The sequence below is a fragment of the Capricornis sumatraensis genome, chromosome 4 (genome assembly GCF_032405125.1).
Source record: "Capricornis sumatraensis isolate serow.1 chromosome 4, serow.2, whole genome shotgun sequence".
NCBI lineage: Eukaryota > Metazoa > Chordata > Mammalia > Artiodactyla > Bovidae > Capricornis > Capricornis sumatraensis.
Genome location: NC_091072.1, coordinates 38,148,021 through 38,162,505, shown reverse-complemented (window position 1 = coordinate 38,162,505; position 14,485 = coordinate 38,148,021). Strand labels below are relative to the sequence as shown.

General features: G+C 41.3%; 1 protein-coding gene across 1 annotated transcript; it reads left to right on the top strand.

Annotated features, from left to right (window-relative positions):
* Positions 1–11,010: 11,010 nt before the first annotated feature.
* On the top strand, positions 11,011–13,339 carry LOC138079127 (sperm-associated antigen 11A-like). Its single transcript, XM_068971968.1, has 2 exons — positions 11,011–11,065; positions 13,152–13,339. The coding sequence occupies exons 1-2, from the start codon at positions 11,011–11,013 to the stop codon at positions 13,337–13,339; spliced, it is 243 nt and encodes an 80-aa protein (XP_068828069.1).
* The last annotated feature ends 1,146 nt before the right edge of the window (positions 13,340–14,485 follow it).

Below are 14,485 nucleotides of genomic sequence, written 5' to 3'. Positions count from 1 at the left end.
CATTCACCATATCCACTGGGACCCGGAGGAACTTGATGAATTCCAAGAGAGAGGAGACAAGAAATAAGAGTCAAGGTGAGCCATAGAAAAGGATGAAATAAGTGGACAAACGGCATTATTTGTCCATAATAATGCCAACAGGATACCGTTTTTGTATATTTGATGTAAAATTAATTGTGAAAAATATATCCAAAAGCAAACAAAAATATTTTCATTTCCAGTGTTAAGATTATTGGTGATTTTAAGTGATTTTATCTTAAAAAATGACTCTGTCAAGTTATTGAAGTACTCTTCAATTTTACATTTAAAAAGACAGAATTAATGTGCCTAAGGATAAATAAGTTTGTATGTGTAAACAAAGACTACTTCAACCCTAGGCAGAGCCAGTCTATAGTAGACTTAAAATGGCCTCAAGAAAGTCATAAATTTAACATAAGGAAGGACTTCCTGGGCATTGAGAGTATGAAACAGTAAAGCATGTTATCCAGGGAGGATTTTGCATTTCTGCCTGGAGACAAGGGAGTGAGCCCCCTGGCTCCTCAGGGTCAGTTTTGAGCCAGCAGCTCTGTTAGTCACCTCGTCTGTCTTTTCAGGGAAGCAGCCAAACTCAGGCCTCTGGGCCTGGCCAGGCTTGTAGACACCTGCTGTACTCCTGGTGGGAAGAGACCCTTTAGGCAGCGGGTTGCCCTGGGTCATTGCAGAGCCAGTCGTAACACACCTGACTGCCTGCTGTCTGCTCCCCTCGCCCACTGTGTCCTCTCTGCCCACTGCACCTGGAGAGCCGTCCCCCAGAAGGCTTTGATCACTCTGTTCCCACTGACTCATCCACCCTCCAGAGCTTCCCGGTCATCAGGAAGCCCAGGGTCTGCTGGGGCTGGGCCATGGTGGCCCGGCTCTGTCAGTCACATCCCCATTTGGCTTCCTATGACTAATAATGGCCACACCTAATCTCTCCTTCCCGTCCACACATGCGGTGGTCATCACGGCCCTGCAGGTTCGGCCTGCTCTGAGCTGGTTTGCCCTTATCTCTTGGGTCATAGGAGGAGATCTTACTAGACCCAGGGAATCTTTTAGCAATAAAAACAAAAATTAAAATTAGTCTGTCCTAATGAAGAGAGTCAGATGTGACTGAGTGACTAACACACTGACTTTAACACTAATGAAGAGAAATTGAGTTCATTAACACAGCATCTTTCTTGATGGACCAGAGAGGTTTCCTGGGGTCAGATGAGTCGAATCAGTGTTACTGATGAGGACAGCAGGGATGGGATTGACCCCAGCAGCCAGGGGCAGGGGCTGCGTCCCACAGGGGACTGATGGAATGGCTCTGTTAGGTCTTTGGGCTTCCCTGGTGGCTCAGAAGGTAAAGACCCCACCTACAATGTAGGAGACTTGGGTTCCAGCCCTGGGTCAGGAAGAGCCCCTGGAGAAGGAAATGGCAACCTGCTCCAGTATTTTTGCTTGGAGAATCCATGGACAGAGGAGCCTAGAGGGCTACAGCCCATGGGGTTGCCAAGAGTCAGACACGCCTGAGCAGACATGCCTCAGTGGGCAGTGTGGTGAAGCTTTCAGGAGAACAAGAAGGCCTCAGAGGATCTGTTGTTGTTTCTCTTCCAGCAGCTTCCTCCTTTCTCTGAGTTCTGAGAGCTCCTCTAGGAAAGCTAGGTGCTACTTCCTACCTGTCCATCCAAGGCTCCTGTGATGGGTAGTTCTCATGTCTGCCTCATTGTAGGACAAATTAAGAGCAGAGTTTGTTGAGCCAACCTAGATGAAGTGGCAATCAGGTGACATGCCAGGACCCTGACCCAGCTTACTTTGAGCCAGAAGTCTCAAGGTGTGGGTGTGGGCTTTTCTGCCTTACACAACTTTGCTATACCTAAGACGACACACATTCCTTTCTCAGGATGTTTCCTGGCAGCACTGACTGGGACAGGCTTCTCAACAAGCCCTGGACAAGGGCTTTTCGGGCTGGAAGGCTCGTGGCTCTATGAGTCCCCGATGACTGTGGATCTGAGTGTATGAGTACAAGCAGCCCTTGTGGGAAGGCCAGGTACTTGGATTCTAGTCTCAACTCCAATGATGATTGTGTTGATGCCCTGGGTAACTCTTGATGAGCACAGTGGGCAAAAATGTCCTGAGCCCAGCGACTTGTGATTGTGTGAATGAGTAATTCATCCTGGGAAGCAAGTAGCATGACCACAGTTGGTGAAGACCATGAAATAGACAGCTGTTCTGGAGATCTATTTCCATCAGTTATTTGAGACAAAGAAAACGTGACTGTATGGGCTTGGTGTGCTCCCCTGCAAAGAATCATGTTGACCCTGGAAGAGAAAAAAGACCTGCAAGACAAATGAGACAAGAGTTTGGTGTAAGATGTTAAGAAAATGGTAAATAAGTGCTCCAACTTTCTCCCTGGCTTAACCGAGGATTGGGTTAGCTGTACAGGGGGGTTGTATAAAATGGGGGATTATAGGAGGTAACTGAAAAATTGAGTTAGGGTAGTGAAAAGAGAGCCCAAAGGAGTTTCCAGGGCTTGGAGGAAAGGAGGCTGGTTATGCTGACCAGTTGCCCTTTAACTGAAGTTCCCAGATGGCTTAGTGCTAAAGATTCTGCCTGCCAATGCAGGAGATGCAGGTTCGAGCCCTGAGTCAGGAAGATCGCCTGGAAGGAGGAAATGGCAACCCACTCCAGGACGCTTGCCTGGGAAATCCCATGGACAGAGGAGCCTGGTGGGCTACAGTCCGTAGGGTCACAAAGAGTCAGACACGACTGAGCACAATAGCACACAACAGCAGAAATAAATACGAAAGAAAGACACACCAGACGGGCTCTAGGATGAGAGGAAGTCAGTGGGAAGATCACTTCAAATGGATGTTGTGGCAAGAATCCTTAGCCACAAATAAGAACAACTGCCCTCAGCCAAAGTCAGGTGGTGGGGGCCCAGGGTATTACTTCACTTAGTCTACACGCAAGGGCTGTGTTGATGTAATTCATGTATCTGGAAACCAAGGACTTGATGGAAGCCTCTGGTGAACAGAGAAATTGGTCTTATAGATAGTCAAGAGTCTCACTATGGCTTTTATGGGAGTGTGAGATAATTCCATTGGGATACCAAAAGCTGAAAATTCTGCTTATTTCTTCGGGAATAAAAGGGAGTTAGGAAATACTCTGTGTGGTGAAATAGACATATGATGAGTAAGAAATGCTTCAGTAAAAGTGAAAAGCCAGTTTGGACAGAGAAAACATAAGCATGAACCTAAGCATGACTTGGAGAGGGAAAAGATGAGTTTAGCCAACCACTGAGTACTTTTCACTAGTAGTGTTACTTCCTGAACCAACAGAATGGCCAAGCCACAGAGTTTTAACATGGAAGGTCCTGAGTTTGAAAATGGCAAATGTAAAGGTAGAAAATAACATCAGGTATTCCTTTTCTTAAAAACAAAAACAAAAACAGGCACTGTAGTATAGAAAAAAGGTAAATTTTATAATATTTTCAAGAATAGCATTTGGATGTAATATTTTCTGGTTCCTTGAATAGTTTAGAATGATTTTCTTTCTTTCTTTCTTTCTTTTTTAATTTAACCCATAAGAGAGAATCAGTTAGGGAACCAAAGCCTTGCAACACAATTTTCCTCTTTAAATCTCAAAGGTGCCAGTTCCTCATCTAGCGTTTAGAATCGTGTGAAAGATACATAGGGCAGGACTGCTTTTGTTCTCTAACAGGACTCCTGATTTTTGTAGGCTTTCATTTCTTTTGGTTTATGCTTTCAACATTTCATTAAGATATATGTAACTGCGATTCTCATTGGTTTTACCTGAAAATTGGTAAGTCTTATCAACTGGCTTATTTCATTAATTTTCTACTTTATAAACTATTTTAAAATTGTATCTTAGCACTATTTCCTTTTTAAAAAGTAATTTTATTATGATAAAAACACTTAGCATCATATCTACCATATATATGTTAAGAGTACAATGTATCATCGTTGACTGCAGGCACAGTGTTGAATAGCAGATCTCTAGCGCTTATTTATCTGAAATGTCACACGTGTTGATTAATAAATTCCTTCCCTCCAGCTCACATTATGTCTTATCTGAAAATTCTGTTGCCTTCTCAGGAATGCCATAATCTTTAGGTAGGTTGACTTGCCTTCCTTTGACTTTCGTGTCTCACCGTCTCTAACAGTTTTCATGTCTGTGTCTCTTTCCTCTTCTATCTGGAATGCCAACCAGTGAAAAGGGGAAAGACACTCCCTCCTCATGCTGCAGAGTTTTGCTACCTGGAAGCTCCAGTGCCTTGCTGTCATTGACAATCAAAAGAGCAACAGCCTGTTCTTTCAGGAGGCTGCAGCAGACCTCCAGTTCATTGGGCTGTCCCCAGCAGGTGGCTATTATCTACCAAATATGCCTTATTGCAAACGTGGCGTCTGGATTTTTACTCACCTTATTTGTAGTCCCCAAATAATCCCTTGAGGAAACTCTTATTGATTCCCTTACTCAGATACAGAAACCAAAGTCATAATCAATGGACAAATTAATGTTTATTTTTTTTAAAGAATATAATTTTCCTTACAGGTTCTAAAGTAATAGAGGACTGGATTAAGCTTGCTAAGAATGGGACAGAGAAAAGGACTTGTCCTTTTATAGAGTCTTCTAGTGATTACAGTCACATCCTTAATGTACAGAATATTGTGTGTATGCTCAGTCACTTCAGTCGTTTCTGGCTCTTTTGCAAGCCCATACTAGCCCACCAGGCTTCTCTGTTCATGGGGTTCTCCACGCAAGAATACTGGAGTGGGTTGCCATGCCCTCCTCCAGGGGATCTTCCTGCCCCTGGGATCAAACCTGCATTATCTCCTGTATCTCCTGCATTGCAGGCAGATTCTTTACCTGCTGAGCCATCAGGGATATCGATATCAACCAACTAATGATGAAGCTTCTCCTGCTAAGGAGTTCCCAGATACTGGGCTACTGGTGTTAAGAGTCTGTTAGTTAAGTGACAAGGTAACAAAAGTGTGACAATAAATGATTAATACATTAGGAAGGTAGAGTTTAAATTATGACCAGGTATGTAAAGATCCCCATGCTAAAACCTATGGTTATATGTAAACTTATACCCCCCATGCTTCTGTTTCTTAACTATTAAAACTGGAATAGTGATAACTACTCTTGTCTAGATTATGAAATTGCTAAAGAGATAAAGCTTATGAAAGTAAAATTTTAATTATAAAAATGCACAAAGTATTATGATTAATCTATAAAATAACGTCATCATTTAACTTCTAAATTCTTCTATTTCATGTTTCTTACAAGGCCAAAAAGAAGTGTAGAAATGTCATGGAAATATGCACCATTTTGGGGTCCAAAGTGCATTTTCATTATGATAGTATGTCAAATAGGAATTTTTCTGGCAGCTAAATGATAGGTCAATTTTTAAATTTTTATTATTACTTATTATATTCCCCTGGAGAAGGAAATGGCAACTCACTCAGGTATTCTTGCCTAGGAAATCTCATGGACAGAGGAGCCTGAAGGCTACAGTCCAATGGGGTCACTAAGAGTTGGACACAAGCTAATGAATAAAAACAACAACAACAAACAATTTATTATATTAATGAATTTTAGAGGTAGGATCAAAAATTGCATAGCTTTCAGCCTCCTTAGGATTTAAAAATCACAAGGTTTCATTCCATAGATAGAGAGATGGAGACTTTGGCCTGAAATTTATTAAGATTTTAGAGACTATTGCATTGGTGATGCTACGTCCTCAATTTTGTAAGGTTAGTGAAATATATTTCATTTTGTTTGGATACGTGTGACTGAACATTCCATAAAGAATGAATTCCACAAATAATGTGGAACAGAATCCATAAAGAATTCTTTTCTCTTTATGGAATTTTATATAATTTTATCAAGAAGTCCTTTGTCTTCAGGTCCAAAAGCATCACAAATTGCCACCTATAGACATAAAGGTGGAATTGGAAGAGTTTTACTTTATATTTCACAAATAAAATCAGAGCGCATTCTATTTGGAATGAAAACTGACCTTTTCCAGTCCTGTGGCCACTGCTGAGTTTTCCAAATTTGCTGGCATATTGAATGCAGCACTTTCACGGCATCAACTTTTAGGATTTGAAATAGCTCAACTGGAATTCCATCACCTCCACTAGCTTTATTGGCAGTAATGCTTCCTAAGGCCCACTTGACTTCACATTCCAGGATGTCTGGCTCTAGGTGAGTGATCACAGCATTGTGATTATCTGGGTCTTTAAGATCTTTTTTGTACAGTTCTTCTGTGTATTCTTGCCACCTCTTCTTAACGTCTTCTGCTTCTGAGGTCCATTTGCTTCCAGATCAGGAAAGGGGTACATCAAGGCTGTATATTGTCACCCTGATTATTTAACTTATATGCAGAGTACATCATGAGAAACGCTGGACTGGATAAAGCACAAGCTGGAATCAAAATTGCCGGGAGAAATATCAATAACCTCACATACACAGATGATACCACCCTTATGGCAGAAAGTGAATAAGAACTAAAGAGCCTCCTGATGAAAGTGAAAGAGGAGAGTGAAAAAGTTGGCTTAAAACTCAACATTCAGAAAACTAAGATCATGGCATCTGGCCCCATTAGTTCAGTTCAGTTCAGTCACTCAGTCGTGTCTGACTCTTTGCAACCCCATGAACCACAGCAGGCCAGGCCTTCCTGTCCATCGCCAACTCCCAGAGTTTACCCAAACTCATGTCCATTGAGTCGGTGATGCCATCCAATCAGCTCATTCTCTGTCATCCCCTTATCCTCCTACCCTCAATCTTTCCCAGCATCAGGGTCTTTTCAAATGAGTCAGCTCTTCGCATCAGGTGGCCAAAATATTGGAGTTTCAGCTTCAACATCAGTCCTTCCAATGAACACCCAGGACTGATCTCCTTTAGGATGGACTGGTTGGATCTCCTTTTAGTCCCAGGGACTCTCAAGAATCTTCTCTAACACCAAAGTTCAAAAGCATCGATTCTTCGGTGCTCAGCTTTCTTTATAGTCCAACTCTCACATCTATGCATAGCTACTGGAAAAACCATAGCCTTGACTAGATGGACCTTTGTTGACAAAGTGATGTCTCTGCTTTTTAATATGCTATCTAGGTTGATCATAACTTTCCTTCCAATGAGTAAGTGTTTTTGAATTTCATGGCTGCATCTGCAGTGATTTTGGAGCCCAGAAAAATAAAGTCTCTCACTGCTTCCACTGTTTCCCCATATATTTGCCATGAAGTGATGGGACCAGATGCCATGATCTTTGTTTTCTGGCCCCATGACTTCATGGCAAATAGATGGTGAAACAATGGAAACAGTGACAGACTTTATTTTGGGGGCTCCAAAATCATTGCAGATGGTGACTTCAGCCATGAAATTAAAAGATGCTTGCTCATTGAAAAAAAAGTTAGAACCAATCTAGATAGCATATTAAAAAGCAGAGACATTACTTTGTCAACAAAGGTCCATCTAGTCAAGGCTATGGTTTATCCAGTAGTCATGTATGAATGTGAAGTTGGACTATAAAGAAAGCTGAGTGCTGAAGAATTAATGCTTTTGAACTGTAGTGTTGGAGAAGATTCTTGAGAGTCCCTTGGACTGCAAGGAGATCCAACCAGTCCATCCTAAAGGAGATCAGTCCTGAATATTCATTGGAAGGACTGATGTTGAAACTGAAACTCCAATAATTTGGGCACCTGATGTGAAGAACTGATTCATTTGAAAAGACCCTGATTCTGGGAAAGATTGAGGGCAGGAGGATAAGGGGATGACAGAGGATGAGCTGGTTGGATGGCATCACTGACTCAATGGGCATGAGTTTGAGTAAACTCGGGAGTTGGTGATGGACAGGGAGGCCTGATGTGCTGCAATCCATGGGGTCGCTAAGAGTCGGACACCTCTGAGCCACTGACCTCAACTGAATTGAACTGTATTCTATTTTATATGGTGAGAGATAGAGTGGTCTGTGTGTACATGTGTGTGTATGTACTTAGCACCACAACTCATCACATTAGTGGAGGAAATGCCTTTTGGCTATTCAAGGATCTGGTTCCTGGGAGTAAAAGTAACCATCCTTGTGTCCTCAGATAAGTTATTTTCTCTAAGATGAGGTGATTTTAACAACACAATTATTAATTAATAATGTATTAGTTGTCTATTTTAAATATAGTAGTGTGTATATGTCAATCAATCTCCCAATTTATCCCTTCCTTCCCTTTCCCCCTTAATAACCAATAGGTTGTTTTCTATATCTGTAATTCTATTTCTGTTTTGTAAGTAAGTTTCTTTGTACCATTTTTTTAAGATTCCATGTATAGCAATATCATATTTGTCTTTTGCTGTCTGATTTATTTCACTCAGTATGACAATCTTCAGATCCATCCATGGTCCTTTACATAGCAATTCATTTTTCCATTCATCCATTGATGGACATTTGTATATTTCTACTTTTTGGTGATTGTGCATAGTGATGCTAAGAGCATTCATGTACAAGTTTTGTTTTAATAAATAAAATATTATTCAAATACATAAAATAAAAAGAATTATCTCCTAAACTTATTGAGGAAGCATCAAACTTTTTCTACAATAGCTGCACCATTTTACTTTCCCATCAGCCATGTATGAAGGTTCTGATTTCTCCACACTGTTACTAATAGTGTCTACTTTCCAAAATATTATCCTTGTTACTTTTTTTTTTTTTAATGACTATCCTAGGGCAAGTGAAGTGGTATCTCTCTGAGGCTTTGATTGCATTTCCCAAATGATTAATGATGTTGAGCATCTTTTCATGTGTTTGATGGCCATTTGTATTTCTTCTCTAGAGAAAGGTCTAAGTCCTGTGCCCAATTTTTAATTGGGTTGTTTGGCTAATTATTATTTAATTGTATCAAGTTTTTTTAATATATAAAAATGTTTGAAGTTGTTTTTCAGTCTCTGAGTCATGTCTGACTCTTTGCGGCCCCATAGACTGCAGCGCGCCAGGCTCCCCTGCCCTTCATCATCTCCCAGAGTTTGCTCAAACTCATGTTCACTGAGTCGGTTATGCCATCCAACCATCTCATAATGGCATAAAAATGTTTAGCTGTTATCAAATGTTTCAAACCCGTGTATCTTTCATCTCTCGTTATACTTTTTTCTTCTATTTATAAGTGTAATACACACCAGAATAATTATCTTCTTTGTTGGAACAAAATGAACTTTAGTTTCTTTCAACCCTGTAATTATAGAAACCAATGAACCTATGACCAGATTAATAAGACCATTCAATGAACTTGATTTTCTACTTTAGCTTCCTTAAGAATGGCACACCTGATTCTCCAGACTGTTTATGCAATTCTTCCTTAGCGATTGCATTCCAAGTCTGTGACTGACTTGAAATAGATTAAAGTATAGGGGAAAATGTGGGTGATAAAACCTGATACTGTTAAATCATTTCTCACCCAAATGAGCTGATTTTCCAACATAGTTCATGAAATTTCCAGCTGTACAGAAAACAGTTTCCAAACTATAATTTCACAACTATTTGGGCTTTAATGCTAGAAAAAATATACCATATACCTTTACCTTAAATGTTCCCTACATCAGGTTGGTATAAATAGCGAGGATGAATACCAATTATAAAGCATTGTGTCATTTACATAGGTGACTTTTTAAAAAATGACCCATATTTTAAAATTAAAAAAAAAATAAAGCTTAACACTTAATTCAGAAAAAATAATAATAAAAAAATAAAAAATGACCCATACATTTGGGTATATGCACTTTAGTGTTTTCATTGAACAATAATCCTTATCTCTTATAGAGAGATCCATTTAGAACTGTAATTATTCATTGGAATCCTTGAACTTTTAGGATGTATTGTTTTGGTATGGAAGCCTGTTTTCTCAGGGTTAAATTGATCTGTTTAGACATTTAAAATTTCAGTTAATTTTAATTAGCAGATAATTGCTTTACAATCTTGTGTTGGCTTCTGCAATACATCAATGGGTCAGCCATGGGTATGCATATGTCCCCTCCCTCTTGAACCTCCCTCCTACCTCCCACCCCATCCCACCCCTCTAGGCTGGCAATTTTTATGACAGGTGATTTCAGACATAGGTTCAGAGCAATGAGCCATAAAAAAAGAGCTGTAAATTTTAATGTTTATTATTTACTGTTTGAATCACACATAGACACTATCTTAATATCTATTTTATAATTACATAGTGCTTTGTGAACCTTTTTGTTGGCACAGAGAGGTAAAGTTCCCAAGTAACTTCCCCTTAAGCCCTATTTTAGTAGGTGCTTTTACAAAGTACAGACAAGCCAGTGAATAAGGGTATCCCTTGTTAGGACCTAGTTCCTTTGCTTAATCTTTTTAGTACTGGAATCTCTGAACTGAATGTCTGTCCCTTCTTCTGGGTGCCCACTCTGCTCACCTGTGTCCTGACTCACCTCCAGAAGTATGGGGCTGCCACCTGACATCTCTTTATCAAAATCCATTTTCTCAGTAAGACTTGTGGTCAAACATGTTTGCTGCAAATTGGTTAAACAGGGGCAGGAGACCACCTATAAGTGGTTTTGAAGCTATTATGCACCTGGGAGTGTGTCCATGTGCCCAACTGTGGTAGATGCTGGCCAGTCAGAAGCTACTAGAAGGCGGGGACCCCGTCTTTGCACGTCTCTGTCCCCATCACCTGGCCCAGCACCAGGTGCTAAGTAACCATCACTCCAGTGGTTCTTCTGCCACTGAAGCCAAGTTATTGGTCAGGTCCTGAATACGATGAAGCCTGTCTATTTTTAGGCAGAAGAGTATCCAGTAACTTCTGCCCACAGCCTTAGTCAGTAGACCAGATAAATGTGCTCATTCCTCATTAGTGTCCCCAAACCTATAAATGTCCCGTTTTTGTGACCTGTCTGTCCTCTCCAATCCACTTGGCTCTTTCATCAGATTTGCTTTTCTGCACAGCAGGGCGGGGAGACCTGAGGGAATTTTAAAACATGAAGGTCCTCTTTCTGTTCACTGTTCTCTACTGTTTGGTCCAAATGAACTCAGGTAAATGTCTCCTGGTCAGGGTAGAAAGCTGCACCCAACCAGTAGGGTTGAGCTGGGACAGGCTGGGGAAGGCTGTGCAGGAATTCCCCGGATGTGTGTGTCCCTGGCGGGGATGGGCGGGAGTTGTCTGTGTGTTGGTGGTGGGTGCAGGTGGACCCCTCTGGGACTCAGCTCTGGACCATTTTGATCTTCCCTACAAAAAGGTTTTGAGAGGCTAAATATGAGTTTTCAGGGTCATAAAACAAGTCATAGAGGCATCTTTGCTCCAATACAAATAAAAAAGATTCATCACAGTCTGAGAAAAGTTCACAGAAAGAAATTACCGTCGCCCAAATGTCAAAGCTGGAAGGGAATGAATCTTCTATGGAAGCCCCACACTTTACAGGGAGAGGAAACCACACTCCCAAGAAAGGCTGCTGTCCTGCAGAGCAATTTACAGTCATGGTCACAGCAGCAATTCCTACTGCTGATGGCATTCCTCCAGCTTCCACAGAGAGCCTATTTTACAGAGGAAACCTGAGGCACAAGCAGTGAAACGAGTTATCCGAGGAGAAATCATTAGCTACGGGGAGAAGTGAGGCCAGCTCTGATCTCCAGATTTCTGGGCTGTGGTTCTTTGACCTTCGTTAGGTATGTCGCCCATCGCTTCATTGGGCTCCTCTCCAAACCATGGTAGAGCTGAGATGACACAGGCTCAGAGAGTGTACCCCATTTGGATATGAGATGCTGTGCAAGGTTGTTTTTTTAAATCATGTAAGACCAACACTGTGAGTGTTTTGGTTTTTGAATAATTTCATTTACTTATTTTGGGGTGCACTGAGTCTTCATCGCTGCACACGGGTTTTTCTCTAGTTGCAGCGAGCAGGGGCTACCTTTCCTCACAGTGTGCAGGCTTTTCATTGCGATGGTTTCTCTCATTGGGGAGCATGGGCTCCAGGGTACTCGGGCTTCAGTAGTTGCGACATTTGGGCTCAGTAGTTGTGGCTCCCAGGCTCTAGAGCACAGGCTCAATAGTTGTGGCACATGGATCTAGCTGCTTCCTGGAATATGGGATTTTCCTGGATCAGGGATCGAACCTGTGTCTTCTGCATTGCAGGTGGCTTCTTTACCACTGAGCCACCAGCAAAGCTTTTTTTTTTTTGAGTCATGATAGATTGACATTTGCAGATCTGATATAAGACCTTTCTTTCGACCATCTCATTCCCAAATAGAAAATGCTGTTTTTTAAAAAATTGAGATATATTCAACATACAATATTAGTTTCAGGTGTACAACATAATTGTTCTATATTTGTACAGATTGCAAAATAATCACCCTAAGTCCAGTCAACATCCATTACCACATGGAGTTCCTCTTTATTTTTTTCTTGTGACAAATAGAAAATGCTTTCCTTATGGGAACTTTGGGTAGTTCTGCTTGACCTATAAATCCACAAGTCATGGTGAGAAGAACTCAGTTTTCTTTTCTTTATTTCATTTTAGGCTGTAAAACTGAAAATTAGGCCACTGACTGAGGATCAGAACACTTTCCTATTTCCCTAAAGACCAAGACTCATCCTTCCAAACATTCCACTCTATTCTCCAAAGCTCCATTTTTCCTTGTTGAATTAGCTCACATCCACCACCAGGAGGCTTGAGAAACCTGATAGAATATAATAACATACACAAATACATGTATTATATAAACCTTCCCAACAACTTTTAGAAGTATGTATTATTGTCCCTGATGCTGGGAAAGACTGAAGGCAAAAGGAGAAAAGGGCAGCAGAGGATGAGATGGTTAGAGTCATGCTCATTCACGTTCAGAGATTAACCATCGACCCAATGAACGTGAATCTGAGCAAACTCTGGGAGATAGTAAAGGACAGAGGAGCCTGGCATGCTACAGTCCATGAGGTTGCAAAGAGTCAGACATGACTTAGCAACTGAACAACAACAAAAAAAGTTATCGTCCCTGTTTTATTGTTCCAGAACTGGAACCTGGCCAGACAATTTTTTAAGAGTATGATAAACATTGTGGAGGTGGCCTATGTTTATCCTTTATTTTTTGCTATGAGAACTAATTTGTTAATTTGTTCTATCCGTAGGGGATGTTCCACCTGGAATTAGAAATATTATCTGCCTTATGCAACATGGAACCTGCAGACTTTTTTTCTGTCGTTCTGGTGAGAAAAAATCTGAAATCTGCTCTGACCCCTGGAATAGGTGCTGCGTACCACATTCAGAGGAAGAAAGAAAATACAGACCAGAGACGGACGGCAGGTCAGGCACCTAGAACGTAAGCTTCCAGAAAGCAGGCGGGATCTTAAAGTATGCTAAGGGTTTAGAAGAATGTGTGACTCACAGCAGGTGCTTAACAAACATTTGTTCAATGAATCCAGCATCAAGGGTGAAGGTCTGATAAAAGATTTTTTCTGAAAGCTTGCCTACTTTCCTTTTTTCTGTTTTTTTTTTTCTTTAAAGACTCTCAGAATTTCATAATATTCACCCCCGTTCCAGGGACTGCCCCCAGTTAAGGGTAGACCAGAAAGCAAAGTACAAATCCAGCTCATCTTCAGAGAGTCAGAAATGCAGCCAGTCTACTGGCCTCTTTTCCACCAAATGACATCTTTCTTCTCATCCGAAGCCCAGCCTTATCCCACTGATTCCCAGACTATCGTGTGCCTGGTCCCCTTTCCACAGCCTCCTCAAGTCACAATAACAATAGGTCACATGTAAATAGGATTAAAATTTTTTTTCAAACAATCTGAGGTTATCTCGATTGATCAACGCAGTCTTATGGAGTATATGATAAGGTTGAGGCAGTTCCATTTTAGGGATGGGAAGCAGATGGAAATCAGAAGGTTAAGTGAATGTCCCCAGGTTAGCAGTTCACAAGTGGATTCCTGGCACTGGTATCACCAACCCAGGGCTTGTTGCTCTGTGTTCTTTCTAAAGAGCATATTTCTGAGCAAACAAAGCAAGGCAGGACTTGACGTTCACAACCCACTGTCCTTTGTTTTTCTCTGAATCTGCTGAAACTTGTCACCCATCCCATATCTTTGAGCAGTCATCCGAAGGGCAGTAAATATTAATTACAGGTAAGAAATGTAAAAGAGTGATAAAAGCAGTGTCTTGATGTACGAGACCACATGCCAGGCTTTTTCGAGACCAGTTAGAGATCCTGATAAGGTACCTTCTTTCTATGTTTGTGTTCACTGCCTGAATCCAGTTTGCCCTCCCGTAAGCTGAATTTACTCTAAGAGTCACAAGGAAGATCTGCCTCTGGGCTCCTGTCTGGATTCCCAGCTCAGGCATCCAGCCACACTGGCCCAATGCCTTGGCTTCTCCCCAGGCCCTCCTACACTCACTCTTGGTTGATTCCTAAATACCATCAGACAGGCTCATGGGGTTGTGAGGAGTGGAGCCTGTCTTAATCACA

Excerpts from the sequence above, each read along its gene's own strand:
- LOC138079127 (XM_068971968.1), top strand. The coding sequence starts at position 11,011 with ATGAAGGTCCTCTTTCTGTTCACTGTTCTCTACTGTTTGGTCCAAATG. Across the intron at positions 11,066-13,151 it reads TTTGGTCCAAATGAACTCAG|GGGATGTTCCACCTGGAATT; the intron begins GTAAATGTCTCC and ends TTCTATCCGTAG.